We start from the raw sequence: 23,370 nt of genomic DNA, 5'->3' as shown, positions 1-23,370 counted from the left end.
AACTGAGGAACAAGATGCTATTTTCTAATTGTTTCACGGTGGTAACTCCCTAATGAAGTCATGAAGAAATCCAAAGCTCTGCACAAACCTGCAAAGGTGCCAGATTTAGTTTGTGGCTTCCGTTTGCGCACTTCATCCTGAGCACTGTGTGGCTCTGCTCCACTCTAACCCTAATCCTCAACACAAAGAGCTCTAATTCACAGGTCAGCAGCAGGCCGCCCTTTGGAGTCTCATTGTGATACGCACGGTAAGCTTATGTCTGGTGGACTCTACCACCACTCTTTGCAGTGTGCTACTAAAAAATAAATTGAAAAACTTTTGGTATGCATGAGCTCATTTTTCTTAGCAGAGTACCAAAACATGTATTGATATATTTTCATTCTGACAAGTATTATATTGAATTTTAAAATTCTGGTATCATGAAAACTCTACTGAGGTGAGGAGTAAAGAGCATAAGGCAAAGAAACTCTACTCAGTGCCAAACTCATCATTGCCCCACTCACCTTCTCGTGGTACATTTCCCTGTCTTTTACTCTGTGCATGCAGAGCATCTTCTCACCCTATCAAATTGTAAAGAGGGTTTGTTTGGTAACAGTCCAGATAAGAAGAGGTACATTTGTCTGTTTTTATTCACACATGTAGGGAGCCTGGTTACTGTCAGGACATTTTCGTGAGAGCAGTGCAGTGTGAAAGGGGCTCATGTAGCTATTTACACCGTTAATATGAGCTTTCAGTAGAATCAATATATGTTTTAATAGAGTTGATTTATTGATATTAACAGCATCTGCCATGTTTGCATTACATTACACTGAAAGCACTTCTTTCTGAATCCGTACCCCTCAGATTCCCCTCACATTCTGACCATAAACAAACCCTAGGTCACTATTGATGTTTCGAAAACCTCACAAAGTTCACAGCTTGGCAAAAAACATCAACAAGACATTGACATGCGCTGCACTACCTGATGCTCCTTTTGCAGCTTTAAAGTAAAAACACACATCTATGATGTTTATGTGAAGAAGAAATGCTGCCTTTGAGAGGGGCTGTATTTACAAAGTGAATCAAATTAAATGACCGACAGCTGGAGAATCCAAAGCACGGAGAAGCGGACAGATTTTGAAGAAATTGCCATGCATGACATGAGCTCGTGTTTTTTTTAAATCTGACGCCTAGTTGCTATGATGACATTGAAACATTGGAACAGTTATCATTTGTCAGTTTTCACTTGTACTATTCTGTTTCATATTCCTGCCTGTGTAAGTGTGTGTGTCAGCATGTGTTATATAAGTGTGCTCAGGCTGACTGATTAGGACTCAGATCAAGGTGAAACATGTTCTGTAGCTTGACATGAAAACATGACGCTGCATCATGTTAGATGTATGAGGTGTACATTAATGTGCCCTGCTCTGATTGGTTCAGCTTGTCTGTAAAACATCTTGTACATAAAGGCAGAAGAGTGTCCTCTCTACTTTACTCAGTGGTGTGATGAAACTGATAGCACTTTGTTACAGTACTAAAGTATTTCCTTAGAAAGTCTGTACTTGAGTTTTTACTTTTCTGTCATCTTCCCCTTTTATTCAGTTTGTGCAGCATTTAACTCTTAGGCCTGAATGGGCGGCCTGTTAGTCCCGCTCTATATACTATGATTCCTGTGTTCTTTGTCATGTCTCATTTCTCTATGTATTTGCTTTGGTTTTTACATTATGTCTTTTATTTGGCAAGTGGACTGGTGGCAGGAGAGATGCTGGTTCACTTGCCTGGTCACTGCCTAGGTGCCCTAAAGTACGTTTCTTCTTCTTCTTCTTCTTCTTCTTCTTCTTCTTCTGACTTGTGCAGTGTCAGTTTCTTTTGTTTTAAATCTGCTGTATAAATAAATTTGACTTGACTTTGCACTTACTTTGTGAATTAGACAATGTCATTTCGGCTAAGTTGCAGAGGTTTAGCAGGTGCAAAAGCCGTGCAATACTTTTGTGAATTGGACCCTAAAAATTGATTTACACTTCGGCGTCACCCCTTCCCATCAGGGGCTGATGCGGACATGAGCACCACATACTTGTTGATGTGTCTGTGTCGCGCAGCAATTCTCCACCGGTACGCTCAAGGGCAGTGTGGTCTCTCTGATATCCAGTCGCCTGTTACCGGCTACCAGCTACAATCTCTGTTTACTTTTCCACAGAGTTTCAGAGCGTGTTAAGTTAATCTACAGCTGGTACATGTTGCTGTTTATCATACAGACATGATTACATGAAGAACAGAGAGGAGGAGATGAAATACACGGCCGATGAGCGGCCGATAAGTGGCTGATGACTGGGGAACCCGGATGTGATGTACATGCGAGAAATACAATGCCGCCAAGCTGACCAATCACGTGGCTTGTGGTCCGCGTTGATTCTATGGGTAGTTACATTTTGGATGGGGTGCACTTCAGCTATGTGCGTAGGTCTCTGTGTAGGTAATCTACATGCGTAGGTCTCTGTGTAGGCAATCTACGTGCGTAGGTCTCTGTGTAGGTAATCTACGTGCGTAGATTCAACGCAGAAGTATAAATCAGCCTTAAGGATGGTAGTAATGAAACACTGGAAGCCATCTAGTGTAAAAACCTTGAAGGAGGAGGAGAAGGAGAAGAAGAAGAAGGGTGGATCAAGTAGAAATGTGCAACAAGAGGTTTCAAAGCTGCTTCCTTTTTTATGAACATCATTCACTTTTAGGTTTTTGTTGAAGGCTTCAGAACAATAAGCATGAGAAAAATACTCGGTTACTTCAGTTCAGTTAATATCTAATGCTTTAATCAAGTCTGTCTGTCATGTCCTTCATCCACTGCTGACTTTAGTGCCTTGAAAATGAATTGAATACACTTTTATCATAGTTCATCGATTTACTTTTGTTCTTGTCTGCATGTTCCACTGTATTCCCTGGCAACAGCACAAAAAACAGTTAACAGGTAAACAGGAATGTTAACATTCAGGTTTCAAATAAATTCATGTGAAGGCCTTTGCTGATGTTTTGTGAATGACAAAAAAGAGAGAGCATGTTTGCTGAACCTCAAAGACGCACACTTTAGATTAACGGAAACAGGGCGGATGCTTTGTGCCCTTTCAACCAAATGAAAACGGATCTTTTGATGAAGATCTCCTCCTCCATCCTGTTCAAATCTAATATAAACTACAATATCGAGAGCCTTCATTCGGGTCTCATTCAGTGTGGACTTCCATCCTTTGAGTCATACATAGTTCATTTGCTGATGACCTTTTTTCTGTCTTTTGGGCTGTTCAGAGCTTATATAATCTTTTCTAAAATGTTATAAGATAAAAACCAGAATAGCACCGGCAAAATTTACGACTCTTACATAACCTTTAGGTCATACAGAAATTCCTGGTATGAAGCATAAAAGATACTCCAAGAAATGACATCACAATCAGTAGAAGTATCAATGTGCGCTGTGTTTCCATCGCAGATCAAACCATAAAGCTAAAAATTGATCATCATTTCTGTTTGATTTTTTGAAGTGAAAGATCATGCACGTAATCCTCCATGTCCAATAACATGACCTCACTCGTCCCATTTGAAGGAAGCAAAAGTTACTCATACATGAAAGGTGACATCCAAGGCCTGGATAAATGTTGTAAACAAGCGGCAACCTCCGGTCTCAAAATATGAGGCCATTGAGGAAGTGCTAAAAACTGCAGTTCATGGAGGATCCGCTTGAGGCTGGCTCTAGAAGTACCAGAAACCACATACACACCAATTCAAAGAGACGATCTTTACAGCAGAAATAAACATGTTTACAGCCTGGTTCAAAAAACGAGTGTAGTCTGTATACCTCATTTCTCTCGTACCGGGGGTGCATTTTTTTCCAACGCTGCAATTTCGAAGATATTAAGATTACCAGTTTTCCATTATGAGAGGCACAGCTGACTTGATTGACAGGTGGGAACACTGTAGCTGTTGGCGAGGAGGCTCAAAGCCCGCCTCTTTATGTCACACTTGCTCAGACAGGAGTTATGTTGAGTTCAACATAACTGCACAAATGCATCTGTTCCTTCGGAGGGTATCCCCTCAATTAGAACTGTCCAGGGTAAAACTTTAGAGCTGGTCACCAGTTACAAGTACCTGGGACTAATTATTGATGGAGACCTTTCATTCAAAGTGCATGTCAAAAACCTGATCTCTAAATTAAGGGTGAAGCTCGGTTTCTATTACAGAAACAAGTCATGTTTCTCCCTTAGAGCTCGGAAGCTCCTGATGTCAGCTACTTTCTTGCCTGTACTTGATTATGGCGATGTTGTGTATATGTGTGCTTCATCCAGCTGCCTACAGACCTTGGTTCCGGTCTACCACTGTGCTCTGAGGTTTATCACTGGTTGTAGCCGCGTCACCCACCACTGCGAACTGTACGCTAAAGCTGGCATGCCTTCCTTAAATGTAAGGAGATATACACACTGGATGACTCTGGTTTATAAGGCTCTTCTTGGCTTGGCTCCTACTTATTTATGCACTTTTCTTCAGAGAACTGGAAGCCGTTATGCCCTACGATCAAATGACATTTTGCATCTTTCTACTCCTCGTGTTCGAACTGAAACGGGAAAAAAAGCATTCAGTTTCTCTGCCCCCTCTGCTTGGAACGCCCTCCAATCTGAACTGAAACTGTCAGCATTTGTTTCATTGGAAGCTTTCCGCTCTATCTTAAGAAAACGACAACGGAAATCCTTCGAGCAGTGCCTGTGTTCTTAAATTGTAACTGTAAAATAACTTCTGCACTTTATTTTATCAAATTGCTTGTATTTTATATTTTAATGTTTGTTGTCGTTGTTATCTGTCTGTTTTGTTTACTATGATGTTGCTGCCTCTCTTGGCCAGGTCACCCTTGCGAAAGAGGTTTCGATCTCAATGGGTCTTTTACCTGGTTAAATAAAGGTTAAATTAAAAAATTAAAAAAACATTTCCAATATGGCTCCCACCAACCATTGGCTTCAAAACAGTGCTTCACAAACAGATGGGTGACGTCAAGGATACTAAGTCCATATTTTATACAGTCTATGGTTGTAATATGCGACAACACTATGAGAGTTCTGTTAATGAAGTAACATTTGCAAAAGTCAGGCTAAAAAGTTGACTTCAGTTAAATAATCATTCTTTGAGAGTGTTAATCTTCCTCACATCTGCTCCTTTGTGTGATCTTGATTTGTTGAACAGCATGAGTCGAAAAAATAAACTGTTGAAAGGGCAGAGTGGCTCACAGATGTAATTGGAGTATTTATACGCACATGAGTGGGTGTGTTTTTTTTTCTCAAAATTATGACTCATTTTGTTTTTAATTGTGCTGCAAAGACAATATCACTGTCTGAGAAACTGCTGGAATCTGTTCTAATTATATTTCCAGCTTTATTGCTAACACCTATCACCTAAATTGCATGCATCAAACACACATGCACACACACAACACACACACACACACAACACACGCACACGCATGCACACACACGCACACACACGCACAAAAGCTTACTTAAGTGGTGTTGTTTTTTCTGAAAGCTCCACTGTATATTTATTTGGCAGAAATTGCGACACAGAAATAGAACTCATGATTTTGTCCTTCAAACATGGTGGCATGTGAAAGCAAGTAAACATGTTTAATTACAAAAATGGGTATTAAAGGCTGCTTTTTCTTCTGTTCAGCTAACACTCTATTCAAATATAAGGCAGCCATGAGGAATTCTAAGGTGGTATTCATGTCCTTTTGGTCTAGCCAGAGGGAAGCTCTGTAGAAAGACTGAAGCGAGAACACACACAAGTCTGTTTGAGAGCTCTCAATCAGATGCTCTGATGCTGCTGTAAATAAAACCAAAGTGACCCAGCTGAACAGGAGAAGTCATTCAGTCACCAGTGTGAGCCGAAAATGCTGCTTTTGAACACAAAGTCCATCAATGTTTCATTCTTATTAGCCGGCTGTGTGGAACAGTTGATTCTGGTTGGTCAAAAACCCCAAACAAATGGAGCAACACCTGCACGCTACTTCAGGCAGGCAACTTGAGCTGCACTAATTTCACATTTGCCTCTCACAATCACCTGACAAAGTATCCTCCTAATGAAGAGGTCTGTTTAAGCTGAAGGATTTCCGGTCTCTGCCTCAGCTCTGCCGATGCTACTGTTGCACTGCGCTCAAACTTTCACCCACAGCACCTCTCCAGCATACACCTGCAGGCTCCGACTATATGGGGTTTCAAATGTTATGTCATCACTCCTCACTTTGTGCATGTGAGTCTATCTGCAAGGGGATGTGAGGTTCAGAAGCGGAGAGGCCAAATACAAACAATGTTCTCCTGCTGTAATAAAGTTCTGATCGATACAGCGAGAGCTGACTGGCTGAATGATGATTAGTTCTCAATGGTAAAAGTGCTGCCAGGGACAAGCTGCACATGATCTGCAGAAAGTCGTCCGGCACCTTCAAACTCTGTTGGCACTGTGGTAAAAACATTAGTGTGGTCTCAGGCCGTTCTTGAGAGTGGACATGATGACAGTTAGCGGGCACAGATGTGAGAGCAGCCTGAGGAGCTACTGGACCCCAACCATCTCTGAGAGGGAGAAGAGGAGCAACATCCTGTCCTGTGATCCAGAGCTGAAGAGAGCCTCTCTAAGCTGCTGATCTCTACAAAGTCACTTAAATCATAATAATTTTAAAGGTGTGTCAATGTCAAAGCTCTGTGAAGAAGGAGAGCTGAATGAGGACAGAAATATCATTGATTCCTGCAGGAGTCCTGTTCACCTTGTGCAATGTTACTTCAATTGATAGTTTCCACTGAAGGGCAAAAAAGGCTTCCTACTTACGGGCTACAGAGAAATGACTGGACTCTGCTGCTCTGTGTTTAAAAACTTAAAAAATGCCGGACAGTTGTTGTTCAGTTATATGACGAGGAGACAAGCCCGGGTTCTGCTTCTTAAAGGGATATTTCATCATTTTTGAAGTGGGGTTGTATGAGTGTTATGTCACGAGTTTCTGCTAGCCACACAACTTGTGATCTGCTGGTATATTTAAGATGATCACTGTGTCAGAAGGTAACAGGACTTTAAGATGATCACTGTGTCAGAAGGTAACAGGACTTTAAGATGATCACTGTGTCAGAAGGTAACAGGACTTTAAGATGATCACTGTGTCAGAAGGTAACAGGACTTTAAGATGATCACTGTGTCAGAAGGTAACAAGACTTTAAGATGATCACTGTGTCAGAAGGTAACAGAAATTTAAGATTATCACTGAGTCAGAAGGTAACAAGACTTTAAAGGTGACATATCACGCTTTTTTCATCAATATATATTGGTCTAAGAGGTCCCCAAAACATGTCTTTAAAGTTTATGCTCAAAAAAACACTTTGAAATCCGATTTTGGTCTGCCTGAAAAACCCTCTTCTTCAGTCCTCCTCAGAACACACTGTTTTCTCTCTGACCACGCCCCCTCAGGAAGTGGATGTGCCTCGGCTCTCCGGCACGTTGATCTAATGTTTACATGTTGGCTGAATATACACAGCTGCTCACAGATCACGTTACTTCAACCCTCTGAATCTGATCCAGAATCTGATCCTGACGGAGAGGCGCCTGTAGCAGGACCTTTCTGAAGGATTGGTCACAGATTTAGTGTTTTCTTGTTGTTTTATTTATCAGTATGTAGACGTGTGTCTTGGTACACAGCTACAAACTATGTGGCTATAGTAACTAGCGCTAGCACTTATCCATGATAAATAAAAATCATCCACTAGATCTTCAAATCTGCAGACGTGGGGAGTAAAACTGACCTCTGTGTTTATTAAGACAGCCTACAACTAGCATGCCTCCCTCCTAAGCTCCTTGTTAGCACACATTTGTGCAGGTAATGAAAAACGGAGGGGGGATTCAGTATTATTTTATACAGTCTATGGGCTGAACAAGCTCTGAGCTCTGACTCCGTGACAGACCGGATATTGTTGTTACGTAACAAAAACACGGAAGTCTGAAACGGCTCGTTTCACACACATTTACAGAAAGGTGAAGACATCAAAAAAGGGGCAGAATGGATTTTTTTTCATTCTCGGGGGGTTTGTAGACATGCCAGGGAAACATATTTCAGGTAGAGAACCATTAAAAAGTCAAATTTGCATGATATGTCACCTTTAAGATGATCACTGTGTCAGAAGGTAACAGGACTTTAAGATGATCACTGTGTCAGAAGGTAACAGGACTTTAAGATGATCACTGTGTCAGAAGGTAACAGGACTTTAAGATGATCACTGTGTCAGAAGGTAACAGGACTTTAAGATGATCACTGTGTCAGAAGGTAACAGGACTTTAAGATGATCACTGTGTCAGAAGGTAACAGGACTTTAAGATGATCACTGTGTCAGAAGGTAACAGGACTTTAAGATGATCACTGTGTCAGAAGGTAACAGGACTTTAACATGATCACTGTGTCAGAAGGTAACAGGACTTTAAGATGATCACTGTGTCAGAAGGTAACAGGACTTTAAGATTATCACTGTGTCAGAAGGTAACAGGACTTTAAGATTATCACTGTGTCAGAAGGTAACAGGACTTTAACATGATCACTGTGTCAGAAGGTAACAGGACTTTAAGATGATCACTGTGTCAGAAGGTAACAGGACTTTAAGATGATCACTGTGTCAGAAGGTAACAGGACTTTAACATGATCACTGTGTCAGAAGGTAACAGGACTTTAAGATTATCACTGTGTCAGAAGGTAACAGGACTTTAAGATTATCACTGTGTCAGAAGGTAACAGGACTTTAAGATTATCACTGTGTCAGAAGGTAACAGGACTTTAACATGATCACTGTGTCAGAAGGTAACAGGACTTTAAGATTATCACTGAGTCAGAAGGTAACAGGACAACAAAATAGAGCCAAATTATTATTATTAAACTCACTATTAAAATGTTAAGTTTCGTTTGGTTTAGAACTTGCAAAAATGAAACTTAACAGTTCTGCAGCACACTCAGTGATGATAGGATCATGGAGGCCGTAATGTTACTAGGCTCTTATTTGCCTTCCAGGCTGCTGCATTGATCACGTGACTGAAAACTATGAATTGAAATGTTTAGAGTTATGTAAATTATAACAAATAAGCAGGCTCATGCTATAATTTGATAGTGATTAGAAATGTTCAGTTAAATGTTAATTACTCCTGCATGGCGGCTGATAAGACTCTTTTTCCATGGAAGCGTTACACTCAGTGGAATCAGAGGGACAGGTTTTTTTTCTATATAAACAGATCAATTTCAAGATTACACAAGTCCTCCTCAACCTGTTGGGATTCTAATTTGTATTACCACCTGTTCTGCACCACCACATGCACTTTACATTATGCCTTACTTACTCACATTTCCCATAGAAAGTGCAATTTGTTTTTTAAGTTGCGATTCTGCACACACAGGAAAGATCACAGGGCTCCAGATAACATGTCTTCATGTTGAAGCCCTGGGCTCTCACTTTGTAGTTACTCGTGGTAACCCTGCACCGAGCAGAGTCCTCTCTGATAATCTGCAGTCGTGCTGGTAACCCTGCACTCTGGGCAGCCTGCTTTTTTAAGAGCTGCTTAGAATTCTTCAGGGAAGGGCAGCTCGGGTCAATCACCTGAGGAGCAGTCGTCATGTATGATGTAAACACAACAAGTGTTCAGGCTGACCTCCTTTCCAGGCATAAATGTGGGTAGGTCTCAGCACAACTACTAAATGTTAACACACAGTTCAATGACGATGATTATTATATGTCCAGCTGTATGTTCACATAATCATGGAAAATCAAATCTATCCATTATTTATATTTATATTAATATTTATACCATTTACCCTGTTTGGGGCTACAGGAGGGCTGGAGCGAATCTCAGCTGTCACTGGGCGAGAGGCAGGGTGCACCCTGGTCAGAGGGTTATCACAGGGTTAACATATAGAGACAGACAACCACACACACTCACACTCACACTCACACTCACACTCACACTCACACTTATGAACAAATTTAGAGTTACCAACTGACCCAAGGAGCATGTTTGACCGAGGGAGAAGGCTGGGAGGGTACCCATGCATGCAAAATCAAATGTAAAAGCAAAATATTTTATTTTGTGGAGTCCCCCAGGGATCTATCCCAGGTCCCCTTTCATTCCCTGTTATTCAATCTCAGACGCAAATCTTCCACCAACACAAAGTATAAGAATGTGCAGATAATAGAGAACTGTACGCCCTCCATTTAGGTTTCAGATTATGATTTGCCTTGCTGACTTGTCTGAAAATTTCCTGCACTTACATGACTCCAAATCAGAGATCCTTATAATTACCCCTCCTGGCCCCAGTGCTTGCATTATTAATCGTCTCTGATCTGGTCTGGGTGCCTTATCTAATGATGTCACACTAAAAGCCTGGGATACGGACATAATTTACTTTGGTTCACTCAACTTCTGCTGTCTTGTTTCAATTAGTATTTTCTTTTCTTTACTTTTCTAACTTTATGTTGTTAACCTTCTTTTCTTTGACTTACATTTTTGCACAGTATCCATTTTTTTATTCATATTTTTTTTGTCTTTAGTAATTGTAATATTGAAACACTCCTGATGCTTAGTATGCTGTTGTTCTTTTAATCTGTAAAAAATCACAGATATGTTTAAGTTTCTAGCATCATTGTAAGTGGCCAGAAACGGCAATTAAATTAAGTTAAAATTAAATGTTAAATGTTCCAGGTTGGAAGCGGGTACCCCGGAACTGCTCAGAGAGTTTAAATGCACGGCGGCATCTCTGCGCAATCAGCTGATCGGAGGATCACAGCTGATCACAGCTGATCAGCAGCGGAGCAGCAGCTGTGATCGGGCAGAGCAGCAGCAGGGATCTGTGCGAGTGGCGTGTGTGCAGTTGGGGAGGCCTCGTAGTAATCCATGGTCGAGATGGTTCTCCAAGCTTAAATGTTTTGCACCCTTGGTAGGCGAAGCGAGTTTCACGGTGCGTGCTGGAGACAAATAAATATATTGCACCTGTCGACCTCAACGTCTCATCATTTACCAAGGGCTGTAACAATCATACTTTAAAAACTTGCCTTGAATTCACTTGTCTTTACGGTGTGCTCCGGTCATATCTGTTAGTTAGGGAGCTGACATGAATAAGTAATAAGATTTAACATAGAGATTATGCACTGCCAAAGATGTTTCTCAAGTAATGTCTGTGCAGACTTTGAATTGCTTGAGACAGTATTAAGGGTTCATGCCAATCACATGTATTGAAACAGTCTCTTGGACATGTCACGACGGCACCATATGTAAATGTTGTCATGCAGGTCAAAAGGCAAAGTGTCCGGGACCAGAAGGCAGAGAAATGTCAGATATTTAAACATGTGTGACAGTTGAAACCATCATTGACCTTCGAGGGGGCTTTAACTGGCTGCAGGGATCGAGCGGTTCAAAATAATCCTCCCCTGTCAAACGTCACTCAAGCTCAGCAATAACACAAGTCATCATCCAGCTTAGCTTTCCTCCAATTTCGGGAAAGAGGCAGAGACTCGTGGAAATTGGTATGTTAACCGGCAGCCATGAAATCTGTTAATTTTTTGGACCACAATGGAGATCAAACACTGGTGGATTTGGGTAATTAAGGGTCCTTGGAGCCTGTTGATGTGAAAATCTGTTCTTACACCTTCACTTTACGTGTTAGCAAAGCACACTGGGGGGCTGGGTTGGGTGGCTGGGGTTGACTGAGGGTGAAGGGGAAGGCAGAGCAGGCAAGCTAATCGTGACAAGTCTAGATCACAGAGTTTCATCCAAGGAGTTCATCTTGGACTTCTAATGAAACTGACCTTCTATGAATACCCTCATGATCTCTTTAATAAAGTCCTCAATCAAAGTCACAGACCCCCTACTGAGAATGGGTATTACTTAAAATTACCATGAACTCTAAGTACATGGAGATAATTATGACAAATATGTGAATGGTTCCTTTAATTGACTGTGTTTTGGTTTATTGACGCAACAGATTAAAAGAGGCACAACACACTGCTTTAAAGGAGATTTATCACCATTTGTAGAAGGTTATGAACATGTCACGACATTGGGTCGGGCAGAGTGATGATCACAAAGGCAAAGTAGACAGATTTTGAACCCACTTTAATTTCGCTTTTATAGAGTCTCTGGTTTATTTTGGCTTTAAATATCTGCTATACTGGACACAAACAAACAAAAAATAGATTAAAGCTAAGGTTCATTTACAAAAGCTTTCAGGGAGGCCCGGGTCAAACATGATGTGACACCACAGAGTAGTCTCCAGCATGTCATCCGGCTGAATGTGTGCATATGGAGTATGAAGTTTCATGATATGATTCAAAGCAGACAAATAAAGCACAGGGGGGAGGGGGGTGCAGGCACAGAGCCCATTATCCTGCTACAGTATATCCTTGGGAAAGAAGACAAATATATACAGCACACATGCTATCTCTGTAAAATTAGTGATTTGCTTTTATCTGAAATCAAAGAGAAGCTCACAAATCTATTAAACGCCACCTTTTGTTTTTTAATAATGCACCAAACTGGGACCAAAGACGGCTTTTCAAGCAATATGTAGACTTTTGTTCAGAACAAATATAATTAGACTTATTTTTAAGATACTTTCCGCAACGCTGAACCTAATTTGTATTTAGTAAAGTACAGTCCTTGATGAGCTATTCCCAGAGGCTGGGAGGCCCAGTTTGTATTTTGAACCAGCATAAAATCCTTGAATTAAGGAAAACTCAAGGGCCTTTCACTTTCCAGAGATTGTCGACTGCTGGATATATTAAGATTAGAATAGCTGTCTCTGTGGCATTGATTACTCTCTTCTAAGGGACGACTGTGTTTTCTTTTTCTTTCCACTCGTGTTCATGTTCACTTCTATAAAAAGGTCTAATGCTGGATCCAACATCCTACGATGTTTCTGAAGGCATGAGGCCAGACTGGTGCAGTCTCATGCTGCTCTTTCCAAGATTAAACAGCCAGCTTTTTAACATTAGTATCAATAGATGATTTTTATTCCTTCTTTTATGTGCAAAGAAGGTCACAACTATTACATTTCTTAAAAATGGGTTGTGCTGAAAATATTTTTAATTCTTGCAGAGCATATATGTCTCAACTTTACAATCTTACCAGTAACAGGTTTACTGTATCATATATATATTGTTTATCCTGAGGGTTCTTGATACCAGACAAAAGCAGACAGACCGGGTTTCTCATTTCTTGCCTGAAGCAGATTTGATCAGATATATCTAGTTTGATATTTAAGCTAATGTTCCATAGCCGAGAACGCTGATTCCAGCCAGCTTACGTAAAGTAAAATATCTGTTAAGTTAGACCTAAACACCCAGTAAATCTTGCACTTATCTTTATTATAAAATATATGTAAATAAAAAAAACATAAATATCCTTTATTTCTAGTTTAAACTCTTTTGTTTGTTGTTATAAAAATGGGAAGTATGAATTGAATGTGATTTTAGAGGGAGCTCTCTAGCATACTCTAGGACTGGTTGGCTCCAAATAAAGACCTTGTTTGTATTGGCAAAGAAAATGTTCCTCAACTTAAACTCTAAAAGAGTACAAGTCGGAAAAGCTCAGATACACCTCTCAGGGTTCGGTTAATAAATTCCATAAAATATGGAAACCATTCCTGGACTATTATAATAACGTTTACACTACATGAACTGTAATTTAAACCCTGTAGCAGCTGACCATAATCACGCAGAATTGCTGTAGAATCCTGACTTTTTAGTAAATTGTATTTATTTTATTTTGTTTTTGTATTTTAGTACGTTTTGTCTTGTATTTTGCTTAATTTCCTTTTGTGATTCATTTTATATATGAGTGTGCATGTAGGTGTATACATATCATTATTTTCATTATCTCTATTATTATATTTGTTATTATTTTGCTGTTATCGACTCATGTAATTGGTTATTTATCCTTTTTTACTCTTGGTTTGTTGGCCAGTCTCCCAGGGGGGTGGGGTGGGTGGGTTGCAAATGTTTTGCATAATGTATAACTTGTAATTGATTGAAAAAATCCAATAAAAACATTTGAAATAAAAGAGTACAAGTCTTGGTTAGGGAACTAACTAATAGGTTTGGTGACCCAAACATCTAAGACAGGCTTTCACATAGTGGGATCACACTGTACAGTTGGTCATGAACTTAACCTGTAACCCCATAAACTAAAGGAGTCATTGATGTGGTCCTTGAACCTGGTAGTGACACTCAGGAACTGCTGTTGGCTGTCAACTGAAATAGCCGGACATGTTTAAGATTTCAACTTCCATTTGGAGTTGGAGTTTTTAACTGGTCACTCTTCTAGGTATGCCTCTTCATGACCTACAGAGTAAAATCTGATTATCAGCAACCAGATTGGTTATTTCTTCACACTGAATTTTAGTCCATGTGTTCAGGTTGGATTTCTGACTGAGTTGATATCCGTCCCTCACCCTGAAGTGTCTCTGTTCAGAGCTCTGCAGGTAAAGTTTGTCAGGGAGAAGTAAGTTATCAAGCAGGAGGAGTTTTTACTTCAGATCATTTTCATTTGACATCATGTTTAGTCCTCATGTCTGATACTGGATCAGCATTATCAAACAGATGTTCGTTTTCTGTTGAAGTTTCAGACGGAGAAACTCTACAACCAGGACTCTGCTAGCTAAAAGAGCTAAACGTCTATGAACAGGATTTATTGTTTATGTCAGTGTGTGAATGCTTCACTGCTTTGTGAGGAGTTAAGTGTTGAACCGTGTGCATATTTAGATTAATAAGGCATTTATTGTGACACTGGAGCTCACATCATGAAACTGGGGCTGTGACAGGTAACGTTAAACTGGTACGTCTGCTCACCTTTTGTAAGCTAACTAATATATAGATCAGAGTTTACAAAGTGTATCTGTTTTAAGTCACAGTTCAGAATGTAACACTACTGGTTTCATCCAAAAGGGCCTCCGAACCGCTTCTTTCACTTCTGCCCCCGTGTTTTTGGTCTGACTGTGGGAAAATCTAAAGCTATGACTGGCCAGTAATGGTTTGAGGAACAGTCAAAGAACAGTCAAAAATCATATTAAAAAAATACCAGAAAGTGTTCGCCTTTCGTATAAATTATGCAGTGAATGCATACTGTATATACATGTAAATATAGGCTCTGTATTTGAGACAAATTGAATTAGACGGTGTGAAACTCCAACAGGGAAGCACTTTCAAAAATTCATAAAGGTTAAAATGACTGTTTATTCTGAGATGTTCAATGAGAGATGGCAAGCAGCTCCCCAATGCATTAGACACACACACACACACACACACAAACACACACACACACACACACACACACACACACACACACACACACACACACACAATGACGCACCCAATATTAACACAGTTGCCTGCCAACCACACCAGTTTCAGAGTAAAGTGAAGCAGGGTTTAAACGGACTGATTGCTGATGGCATTTTAGTCAAACAACGCACAGCTGTGTACTGAAGCTTTTCATTTCACTTTTGATGTGACCACTTATAACCATGCATTTTTGCTACAGTATTTCAGAACTGACTAAAAAGACATTTTTTTATACCAGTGGGTGGAATGAGATTTCGTCCCACGGTGTCTGGGCTCAGACTTTGAGACACAGGAGTCTTAACATCCCAGAAGGCTCTGAAAAAGTACTCATTTTTTAATTTTTTTTTATATGAGCATGTAGAGGTAGTTCAGGCACCCAGTGGGAAAGCCTCCTAGTCTCCTCCCTGTGGACGTATTCCAGGGATATCAAACTGGAAAGAAGCCCCAGGGCAAACCTAGAACCCGCTGGAGGGATTAAATATCTCAGCTGGCCCGGGACCGCCTGGGGATTCTCCAGAGGGAGCTGGGGGAGGTGTTTGGGGAAATGGATAGGCTGGTCTGCTCAGCCCAGTGTCACCAATTAAGAGTTGGAAGAGTGGAAGAAGTGTGAAAATGGTAGATGGATGGACAAATGGGTGGAGTATTGCTTTGAATTCTGAATTTATTCTTTCGTATTTGTTATAACTAAAAATCTCACCCACATGTGGAGTGTGTTGATGAATACACAATGAAAGCATTCTTACCTTTGGTGGAATGGCTGGTCCAGCGGTGTATGGAGCCAAGCTTGGTGGAACATCTGTGATGTAGGTCTTCTTGGGGCCTGCAGGCTGGTATGCTTGGACGGGAACTGGCTCAGGCCTCCTTAAACCACCGACTTGGGCTACTCCTGGTTGGTGCTGTTCTTGGTAAACACCCATCGGGGAGAAACCAGGCTGTGGTGGTCCATAGGCAAAGTCAGGACCTTTGGGCTGGGCGGGCATGTACTGCACCTGTGCTGGGCTGCGAATGGGCTGCTGGCTGAATTGTTGCCCAGCTGGGGCTTGATGCTGGGGGCCAGGTTGGGCTGACCTCACCTGGACGTTGAAGGTGGGCTGGCTCGGGGTTGAGGCTGTGGCGTAGGAGGCTGGGACAGGCTGAGGAGCTGTGTGGCTCTGAGGCTTGGCCACAGGGCTGGCAGAAGAAGGGGGGATGACTCCCCCAGGAGCCTGAGGCTTGGGCGTGGACTTCTTGGTGGCAGTCAGAGGTGGTTGGGTTGGAATGACCATACGCTTGTAGCCAGTCACTGGAGCGCTGGGGGTGGAGGCCGCTGAGGATCCAGAGTTCTGAAAAACAGCAGAAAGATGGGTCAGACAAAAGAAACAATGAAATATATTGATTACGCTCCTGCTCAATTTAAGACTTGTTGAACTTTACAGGCTGGAAATGGATATCTACGGCAAGGTAACACTTAAAAACAAAAACAGGACTTGGGTCTGACACCGTTGCACATCTTGAGACATTTTAGTCTCTTACTCAGTCAATAACTCAACAACAAAGACTGGTTATCTTGCATGTTCACTGTTTACAAGACAATTAGATTCCTTTTGAGGTATTTACAATTCGAATGTGGTGCAAATGTACACGAAAAAACTGAACAATGGACAAAAAAAACAGATTCCCTCATGGGTGCTGTTGCTTGAGCCTTCCCAGAGTCCCCTCAGTGTTTAACATCTACACAGTCAGCTGCTTTCATTAACAGCTTATGACAACCTTTGAGTCATTCATCTGCACTTTTTGCACAAACCAAGACATCACAGATTGTATCAAAACATCAAGACAAGAAAAGACTGGCCATGGTCAGCTCGATCAGAGTCTTCTTTTAGATTTTGTTTTATTTCTTGTAACATTTGACTGACCCCCGACTCAAGGCCTGATTTTTAGAGCTTGACTCGACTTGTACTCAAGACTTCATTATTTAGAGTCTAATGACGACCTTACACCAAATGACTGACGTGATCGGAGCATGTCACAGCTTAAAGCTGGGGTTGGTAATCAGCTTTAGATACACTTTTTGTTATACTGGTTAAAATGATCTTTATGTCCTGATGGTAATCAATACATGATGAGTTCTTAAAAAAGAGGTAAAGAAAGCTGCTATCTACAGCCGGAGTAAACCTGGGAAAACAAAAACCAATCAGCCTTTTTTGGGTGCCAAAATTTTAAACCATTCAAATCCCGTCCTGCTGTTCTGCCCGCCTTCTGCGCGTACATTTCCCCGGCGTGCACTCCCCGTCTCCTGCCTCTGCTTCCCCTGACTCTACTGACTGCCCCTCTCGCTCGTCCTCGGGCCTGTCCCCTCTGACCTGATGAGGTGCTTTACTCAGGACTGTAGTCCGGATCAGAGTCTAAAAAGCTCTCACCACAGGGCTCTGACAAGCAGAAGAATTAATGACATTCAATAAGTCCTACAGAAAATGTAGATGTATTGTAGCGTCCGTCCAGACGCTGTAGGGATGACGAGCCGATTCGTGAACACGTTGATCTTTAATAACCGGTCACTGTCGGCCGTTACCACGCCAACCAACAAAACAACAATCAATGTTTGAATGAATGAAGAACTTCTCCTCTGGTCTCTCCTCTCTCCAGCTCACACACTCTACACCTCTCCTGATGCCTTCACTGAATGTCAACACTGTAGGAATTAAGAACATCTACACTGAGCACGTTTAACAAACAGTAGAGTTGTTACAGTATTATATATGTGTTATAACTTTTCTCCTGATATCGTGTCACCAGTACAACTGGATAATGCTAGCATGACAGTTGTAAGTGCTAACAGCAGCCATGTTTGTTTGTGTTTTTAACTTTCACTATGAGAATGTTTTGGTGAGGACCGGTTTTGAATCAGTCACCATCGTATGGTCGCAAGTCAGTGGCGCTCGTGCATGTGAGCGGGGGGGGGCGTCGTTTTGGAGGAGCTCTGAGGGAGGAGGGGAGGGGTTAGACGGAGTGATGAGGAAATGCTACATTCAAATTCATGCTAGTTTTCCGAGACTACCAACCCTAGCTTTAATCAAAACTTACGATTTTATTCTCACAAATTCTCACACACTTTGTTGTTGAGTTATATTATTTTAGCCTGTACATATTAGTCATGCCCATTTGTTGTTCTTTTGTATTTATATCTGATGTTATTGTTATTATTTTTTTATTTTTTATTTGTAGGTCTTATTCTTATGCCTTGTACAAAGAGAGCACAGTTTTCCAAAGTCAAATTGCTTGTGTGTTCAAGCATACCTGGCCAATAAAGCTGATTCTGATTCTGAAGATATTTTTTGAACAGTGAAGTCCAAGAAGATCCTTAATTTAGAAATAAATCAATTACAAATACGAGAATCAGAATTAAACACGAGACATTCCTAACAGACTGATGTTCAGAAAGTATGATTATTGCATGTTCCATCACCAGACTCATAGGATTCATCCTTTGAGGGCCATAAATGTGAGCAAACATTGTCATGAGAAATCTCTTGGATAATTGTTGAGATGTGTTTGGACTGACGCAGCAGACAGAAATACTTTCAGCACGGCTAAAAAGCTTTGCAATTAGAGAGTAACGTTAACCAGACAATCTGAAAACTTTGATAAATGTAATCCTGCTGAATGGTAGAAATGTATTAGTTGTATTCAACAGCTATTTACTGACAATGTGCTTTACGCTCAAATGATTATCCAGCCTGCCTCCCCAGAGTCAATTATCAGGCTACCTCGACAGCAGAGGCCCTACGCTGTCCACGACTGCCCATAATCTATGGCTAATAAAGCAGGCGGGGAAGCAGTAAATTGTTTGGCAGAGGACGCCATGACAGCAGATTGGCAATGGCACATGACACTTGTGCTGACTGCGGCTGTTTGGACGGGAAAGATGTTAAATCACTGAGATTTGTGGTGATGGTGTTCCTGGGAAGAGACGACTGCATAGCAGCAACACAAGAACACTGCTGGGAATTTCAGCGACTAAACAACTGTTTGCTTTGATGCAGAGGCCGAACTACAGCAAATAAAGCTGGGAATAACACACAGAGTAACATTATTTCACACTGATGTCAGAGGCTTCTGCCCCGAGTGTCTCTCATGTAAGTAATAATTGTTTTTCACCACCACTACATATCGGTGTCAGACGTTCAGCCAGTCTAAAAAGGGTCTATCATTAACCTTGGATGGCCTTATTAGGTTACTGCCTGAGGCCAAGAATCAGAGTCAATTACTAAATTTGCAGCACTAAGAGAACAAAAATGAACACTTGTAGACTTTAGACCCTTTGTAACTCGGTTTGATGAGATGTCTTCTAAATTGGGGCAGAGCAACAATTCCAATCGATTTCCTTTAAGAGTTGATCAAAGCTGCTGCACAGAGATGCCCCAAATAGCTGTTTTTCTGCATCACTGCTCTCTTTTGTAATTCTTTGCTTAAATTGAATTAAACAACTCTCGTGTCGAAATCCTAGCAGTTGAAAGTACATAGTGAAATTCAATACGTGATCCTAATGATGTGCTTAGATAAAAAGGAATCCCAAGTTTAGGTAAAAAAAAAAGGTGCATGCATCAATTTTGTCTAAATCCCATCTAATCGGAGTCAGAGGGGAGCCCCTGAGGAACCATTAAAAGCTCCACTAAATATTTCCTGCTCTCAGTCTGATTTCTGTCTCAGTGATTAGTGCCGATGTTTATTCTAAAAGTGTGTCTGTCTGCATATGTATGGAGAAGTCTCCACCATGCCCTTTAGGAAGTGAAATTACTGAATTTAAATGTTTCATGGGTTTTAAATACTCCAGATTATTAATTTATCTTTAAGGCCTCAGAACCTACAGTAGCATTTAGCTAGCAGAGCAGTGGATATGCAAATTGGGCCCCTCAAAATAATTACACTGTCATGGTACATTTTCCACAAATTACATAAAGAGAATGGATCCAGCCCTTTTTGGGGAAGATGAAACTAATCAAATGCGTACAATCTGAACCAAAATGTCTGAGCAGAGGAGAGGATTTACACTTTAACTAGTCTGATGTTCAAGTTGCTGTTTGACTTTGACCTCTCTGTGTTAAGAAGTGTGGCCTGAGATCATATCAGGAAGCATTAGGTTACAGCCTTCTATGCATCACGGTGCATCTGGCCACGTTTGAGAGTATTCTTTTTTACCAAATCAGGTAAATATGTTCACTATGTAACCTGGTTTGAGTAAGTATCAAGCCTGGGACACAAAACCATGATGGTATATAGTATGGATTTCTGGCAAAAGGCCCCAGGGCAATTATCTTCACACACTGAACTCAGCACAGGACTCACAGCACGGACATCACGGCAGAGCACAGAGAAAAAGGGAGAGCATAAAAAAGATATCGACGGACAAGAAAAGTGTCAGAGAAAGACGCAAGAATGAGTAAACCTTGAGTCAACTTTCACTGGTTAGAGACAATTATACATTATAGTGTACATTTTTACTCATGCATTGTTTGAAACTGTAATAAGACGTATGCACTTTATGTACTGATGTTTAAGGTTGCACACAAAGTTTGAAAATCAGCATTATATAAAAAAATGTCTTTGTATTGTGATGTATACTTCCACAATCACACATTTTCATCACAACATTTTTCACATAATCCATTTTTTAAAGTAGAAAAAAAATTGTTGTTATTACATACTGATGCACACGATACATATAGGTCTGATATTGTTAATATTTTCTAATTTTTAATTATTCTGATCATAGAATTATATCAAATAAAGATAACCAGTAATAGTTTATTTCAAGGTTTTGAAAAGCCTTTACATTCTGTCACAGGTGGAAACAGTATGTGATCGACCATACAGAGAAGAAGGAGCTCAGTCACAGCAAACTTCAAAATGTCACCCCCAGTGTGGATGTTTTTACTGTTTCAGATGAGGGTAACATGACTGCAATTTGCTAAACAGTGTTCACATGTCAGATTTGACATATAACAATAGAACAGAATAAACTTAATTTGTACTCCATTTGTGGAATTGTCATCATTTTCAAAGGGAAATCACACAAAGACGTGAATTACAAACAAAACAACATGAAAATACAAGAGTTTAAGAGAGGGCTTAGTCATAGTCAACATGATTCATAAAAACAGAGAATATACATATTCTTTATACACTACAAGTCAAAAGTTTGGACACACCTTCTCATTCAATGGTTTTTATTTATTTTAATTATTTTCAACATTGTAGATTAATACTGAAGACATCAAAACTATGAAATAATCTGGTTTTACCATAATCTGGATTACAACAGTAGTCAATTGTGTACTAACCCTACCTCTGAACAACACAACTGATGGTCTCAAACACATTAAGAAGGCAAGTCATTCTACAAATGAACTCTTGACAAGACTCATGTTAATTAGAAACCATTCCAGGAGACCACTTCATGAAGCAGACTGAGAGAATACCAAGAGTGTGCAAAGCTGTCATGAAGGAAAAAGGGGGCTACTTTACAGAATCTAAAATATAAAACAGATTCTGCTTTGTTTAACACTTTTTTCTTCATTCAATAATTCCATATATGTTCTTTAATAGTTTTGATGTCTTCAGTATTAATCTACAGTGTTTATAATAATTACAATAAATACAAACCCTTGAATGAGAAGGTGTTTCCAAACTTTTGACTGGTAGTGTATAATATATTCGTCATTGCTATCTTTATCAGTGCCTCTCTTTTTTTTTTACCTTTATTTTACCAGGAATATTCCCATTGAGATTCAAAATCTCTATTACAAGGGAGTCCTGGCCAAGACAGCAGTATAAAAAAAATGTCACAAAGAGAACAAGACAAGACAAAACAACATACAGTAACAAGAAACTATTATGTCAATTAATACAGTTTTAAAATCCTCCAATAGAATTAAACAATCTCTAGTTTTAGGTTAGCTTGAAGCTCAGACCAGGATGAGGGAGCAAAAACATTTAAGTACTTTTACCAAAAACAGAGCGAGTCCGAGGAATGACAAAAATAATTAATCCATGGGGCCAAAGATTACAGCCACTGACAACTTAAGGAGTCAATAAGGAGCATAGATAAGACAGCAGATAATGCAGTATGGCCTTATAGAGAAAGACAATGCTCCATTCTTCTGTTGTGGAAGGAAGACAAGCCAACCTTTTCACACATATTCTCAGCTCAACTAAGCATCATGAACTTACTTTTTCAATTGAACAATGTGAAAAAAATGTCTGCAACCTTATCAGTATCTGCAATCTGCTCAAAAATAAACACAACCATTACGTCTACCATAAACTAAATCATATCTATTATAAGCAAACTTTTCATGGCAACACATACATTATTTAAGTCATAAATACAACTCATACTGAAAGCATGTCTGTTATTATTGTGTGTGCTACTGTAAGTGTTATGTTAGTACTGTGTGTATAGAGGGTTTGCATGATTTGCTTCAAACAAACTTTAGATACATTTTTTTTTTCTTTGGACAAATAAGATAGTTGTTATCAAATATTCAAAATATCTTCTTATTGTACAAAATCAATACATTTATTTGGATTTGTAAATGATAGCACAAGTCTTCATATAAATTCATATAACAACAGAGTGAGTCTTTTTATTTAAGTCCCAAATTGTTCCTGAGACGGGCTCAGACGACCAAATACTGTAAAAACTAGTATTAAGGAATGTAAACAAAGAAACAGAGAGCAGTTTTGTGTAATCTGACCTGTTATTGTCGGGCCCTGTGTGAAATCTAGAAGTCAGCCCTTACATAAAGCATCAGTTTGAATGCGCACTGTGCTGCTGTCTCCAACACCCCCTCAACACACAAACAAAACACACACACACACACACACACACACACACAGTTTTCAAAAAGTTTTCCCTAACGCCCTCAGAAAAGTTAACCCTCACTCTGCACTCTAATTCAGACTGACTTTGCAAACAACTTAAGTGTGAAATTTCACAGAGACTCTCAAGAAAGCCTTTTGACACATTAAAAAAGATTAG

The 23,370-nt window shown here is 40.2% G+C and overlaps 1 protein-coding gene across 2 annotated transcripts in view; it reads right to left on the bottom strand.

Moving 5' to 3' along the window:
* Positions 1 to 23,370, bottom strand: part of lpp (LIM domain containing preferred translocation partner in lipoma) — a 297,770-nt gene that overhangs the window by 114,636 nt on the left and 159,764 nt on the right. For both annotated transcript variants that reach the window (XM_034706133.1, XM_034706143.1), the window contains exon 7: positions 16,094 to 16,672. In XM_034706133.1, the coding sequence (XP_034562024.1) occupies positions 16,094 to 16,672 (579 nt within the window). The remainder of the gene's footprint in view (positions 1 to 16,093; positions 16,673 to 23,370) is intronic.

The sequence above is a fragment of the Notolabrus celidotus genome, chromosome 2 (genome assembly GCF_009762535.1).
Source record: "Notolabrus celidotus isolate fNotCel1 chromosome 2, fNotCel1.pri, whole genome shotgun sequence".
Taxonomy (NCBI): domain Eukaryota; kingdom Metazoa; phylum Chordata; class Actinopteri; order Labriformes; family Labridae; genus Notolabrus; species Notolabrus celidotus.
This window is presented reverse-complemented; position numbering and strand designations above follow the sequence as displayed.